Source organism: Leptodactylus fuscus, chromosome 5, assembly GCF_031893055.1.
Source record: "Leptodactylus fuscus isolate aLepFus1 chromosome 5, aLepFus1.hap2, whole genome shotgun sequence".
NCBI classification, from domain to species: Eukaryota; Metazoa; Chordata; class Amphibia; order Anura; family Leptodactylidae; genus Leptodactylus; species Leptodactylus fuscus.
This window is the reverse complement of record NC_134269.1, coordinates 26835129-26839182: the sequence shown is the minus strand read 5'-3', so window position 1 is coordinate 26839182 and position 4054 is coordinate 26835129. Positions and strand designations below refer to the sequence as shown.

The 4054-nt window shown below is 42.0% G+C and overlaps 1 protein-coding gene across 1 annotated transcript; it reads left to right on the top strand.

The window, feature by feature from the left end:
* Window positions 1-656: 656 nt before the first annotated feature.
* On the top strand, window positions 657-1583 carry LOC142204777 (olfactory receptor 1G1-like). Its single transcript, XM_075276098.1, has one exon. The coding sequence runs from the start codon at window positions 657-659 to the stop codon at window positions 1581-1583; it is 927 nt and encodes a 308-aa protein (XP_075132199.1).
* The last annotated feature ends 2471 nt before the right edge of the window (window positions 1584-4054 follow it).

The following is a 4054-nucleotide window of genomic DNA, read 5'->3' as shown; positions in this document are numbered from 1 at the left end:
CACCACCATCAGAGGTAGGAAGGAAGAACTGGGTTCATTCTAGTGTCCAACCATTTAATGTTGAGGTTATGAGACAGCTGTAGGTTGATATTATTAGGTTGCAAAAGCCCAAAAGCCATGGATTTACCCACCTTGTTTAATGTATCTGTAATGTATCTATTATAATTTGAGGATTATCCCAACCTACTAGATGGTCAGATACTGGACTGAACACAACTTTTCCTGGTACCCCTGATGATTGGCACCAGAGTAGTAATAGAGGGTTAGAGTTAGCCTATTTAGCAGCTATCACTGAGCCCTAGCCCAGTCATTTAGATAGTGACCAAGACAGTAATAATAAAGTTTTTTAAAAAAACACATTTTATTGAAACACCCCTTCAGCCCTTGTTAACCCTTTAGTTGAAAATTAAAAAAATCTTACATGTATCTGATTTAGTCCTTGAATTTAACATAATCCAATAAGCAGCTCTAGTAATAAAACAAGAAAAAACTTTAACATATAAAAAATAAAATTATTCATACCTCTTCTAGATTTAGTGATGTTAATTGTTGAACATTTTTGTCTATACTTCTTATATAGTGAACCAGCCAATAACAGCTCATTTTCTGGTTTATATCAGGTGGTAGAGGTTACTAGAGTTCCTCAGATAGTCAAGATGAATAACTGCACAGTGAAGGAATTTAATATTTTAGCTTTTTACACCTCCGTGGCCGGACAAATCGCCCTGTTTATTGCAGTGTTATTTATGTATTTGATGACGGTCATTGGGAATGTGATCATTATCACACTTGTATGTTCAGTGACCCAGCTACACACTCCTATGTATTTCCTCTTATGTAATCTCTCCACTGCAGATATCTCCTATGTGTCCGTTACCCTGCCAAAGCTACTTTCCATCATAGTAACCAAGGATCACATGATCTCATTTCAAGGCTGTATTACTCAGCTGTATTGCTTGTTACTGTGTGGCCAGGCGGAAATATTCATCCTGACATGTATGGCCTATGACCGCTATGTGGCCATCTGTAAGCCCTTGCAGTACGCGATGATCATGAGGAAAAAGATGAGACTTATAATGTCGGCGTCTTCCTGGCTCATCGGTATATTTAACTCTTTGTTACATTCGTTGATTACGTCTTCTCTATCTTTCTGTAATTCCAATGAAATTGACCATTTTTTCTGCGATCTGAAGACCCTAAGCATGCTCTCTGCCAGCGACTCCACCAGCCGAGATATTTTAACCTCCGTTCAGAGTGTCTTCATTGGATGCCTACCTTTCTCACTCATTGTAATATCCTACGTCTACATTATTTCCACCATATTGAAGATCAAATCTTCAAAGGGTCGTCATAAAGCCATCTCTAGCTGTACTTCCCACCTCACAACAGTCATATTATTCTATGGACCGATTATATTCTTGTACATGAAACCGGAGGCAGACCATTCTAGAGAAGATGACAAATTGCTCTCGATTGTATATGTGGCGGTGGTGCCAATGTTAAACCCATTGGTGTACAGTCTGAGGAATAAAGATGTGCTAAAGGCAGCAGTAAAAGTAAAACTGTACTTAAAGAACATTTAACTTGAAGAAGGAACGTTTCTTCCTTGGTTATGAAATGTTCTATATTGGTTTGTGTAATCATTGTGTGACGGCGGGGTTATCAGGACTCTTATTGTCTCTCCTAGGAGTCCTTCTACTTACAAATCCTGATCCAATTGTTATTACCCAATACATCACATAGCTTAGTTTCTCATCCTGTAACATATACTTGGAAAATTCATAATAATTATAATTTTTCATTATAAAACCTTTAATATTTTTTGCTGAGACTGGACTCCAATTTCTTAGGAAACTAATAGAGATCGAATATCAGGCTGTTCAAGGTATTCGATTACAATTGAATACCACGAGGCAAGCGCAGAAAAAAATTGTATCCCCTCCCACCTTCCCTGGCGCATTTTTTGCACCAATAACTGCGCAGGGGAGGTGGGAAAGGAACTACGACAATGGAGGCATCGAGAAAAAATCGGAAAAAGGAATTGGCTGGCTAAATTAGGTGACCTCCAATTTAGACAAATGGCGGATTTAACATTCGACTAATTTGGGACTATGAACTATGTGACTGTGAGACAGGGACAGATCTACAGGCAGGGTTAGCTAGGGATTACCTTTATTTAGGGGGGAATGTTACTCACACAGCTCTTTGGGGCTCTATCTGGTCGCGATCCCTGTCAGCTTGCGATATGCGCGAGCTGACTTTTTCCCATAGGAATGCATTGACCAGCATTGATTTGCCGAATGCCATACAGAAGTACAGCATTTGGCCAATCAACGCTGGTCAATGCATTCCTATATTGAGATGAAGCAGAACTGAACCTGCTACACACTCAGCTCTACCGATGTAGCAGTCCGATGCAGCAGAGCTGAGTGTGTAGCAGGTCCAGCTCTGCCGCATCAGACTGCTACATAGGACACTGCTACATTGGTCAGCACTTAGGGTTGAGCCAATCTTGACATTTCAGGATCGTTTTTAAAATCCAATTTCCGATCATTCGGAAATTGGATTTTAAAAATGATCCTATTCACTACACAGCATGTAGTCCAAAAATTGTTTACATTTTTGGACCCCACGCTGTGTATTGATTAACCCCAGGGGTGAACTTACCCCTTTTGCCGCCCGAGGCAAACTACAGAAACCCCCCAGGGGGAGGGGGCGGAGCGAAGGGCGTGGTCGAGGGAAGGGGACGTGACGTTGCAAAGGGGGCGTGGCTTAGCGCCGTTCGCAGGCAGAAAGCAGGCATGGAGATGACCTGCTCTCTGCCTGAGCATGAGGGGAGGCTGCTGGAGCAGCGCTACTCCAGTGGCCTCCCCAAACCACCGCTCGGTGCTAAACCAGTCCAGGACAGCTTGTCCTGGACTGGCTTAGGTAATCAAAAATGCCACCCTCCCTGGGGTCCTGACATAGCGCCGCCTGAAGCGCTGGCTTTAGGTCGCCTCATGGGAGGTGCGGCGCTGATTAACCCCCCACCGTTGTCCACTTACCTGCATAGCTCCGTGAGAACGGAGCCTAAAGGTGCTTTTTTTAAGACAACTTTGGAAGTGGAGTGTGCGTGTGTGAAAATTTTGACACTTTTTAAAAAAATTGCATATAGTATATTAGGCATACAATGATTTGCCATCTAAACCACACCTATATAAAAAGTCACAAACCATTAATTAGGGACAAACCAAAAAAGGTGCAAAATAGAAAAAAATGCACCAGAATTGGGACAGAAACAAAATACTATATAGGCCCCAAAATGCTTTGAACTAACAACGAACAAGGATATAAGGGTTGGTTCACATCTGTATTTGGTAATCCGTTCGGGGAGTCTGCATGGGGACCCCCTGAACGGACTACCAAACGCATTGACAAGCAGTGTGCAGTTCCACAAGATGTCCGCACAAGTCATACGGACAGGAAAGTAGATTGTGAAGTACTTTCCTGTCCGTATGACTTGTGCGGAGGTCACGCAGAAAGCACATGGACCCCATTATAGTCTATGGGGATCTGCCAATGAATTTACCTAGGGTGAAAAAATACAGGATTTTTCTAGAATGGTTAAATTGTTTGACAAAATTAACATTTTATATTTTATGGATCCCAAAAAATATTGAATTGCATTAATTAGGTTTTTAAAATCTCCTTTTAGATTAAATGGTGACTTAATTTCCATCTTTGAAAACATTTCTGAATATATTTTGTATATGTTTATTACTAGAGATGAGCGAGTAGTGTTCGATCGAGTAGGTGTTCGATCGAATACTATGGTATTTGAAATACTCGTACTCGATCGAACACTACTAGCTGTTCGAAGTTTAAGGTTCGATGCAGAACCAGAGTTGATTGGCAGAATGCTATACATTCTGCCAATCAACGCTGGTTCTTCTCTTACCTTTCCGAAGTCTTCACCCGGCGTACGGTCCCCGCGTCTTCTTCAGGGTGGAATTCACTCTGCCTAGGCATCCGGCCTAGGCAGAGCCGACTACGTATGCGTGGGCATGCACGGATG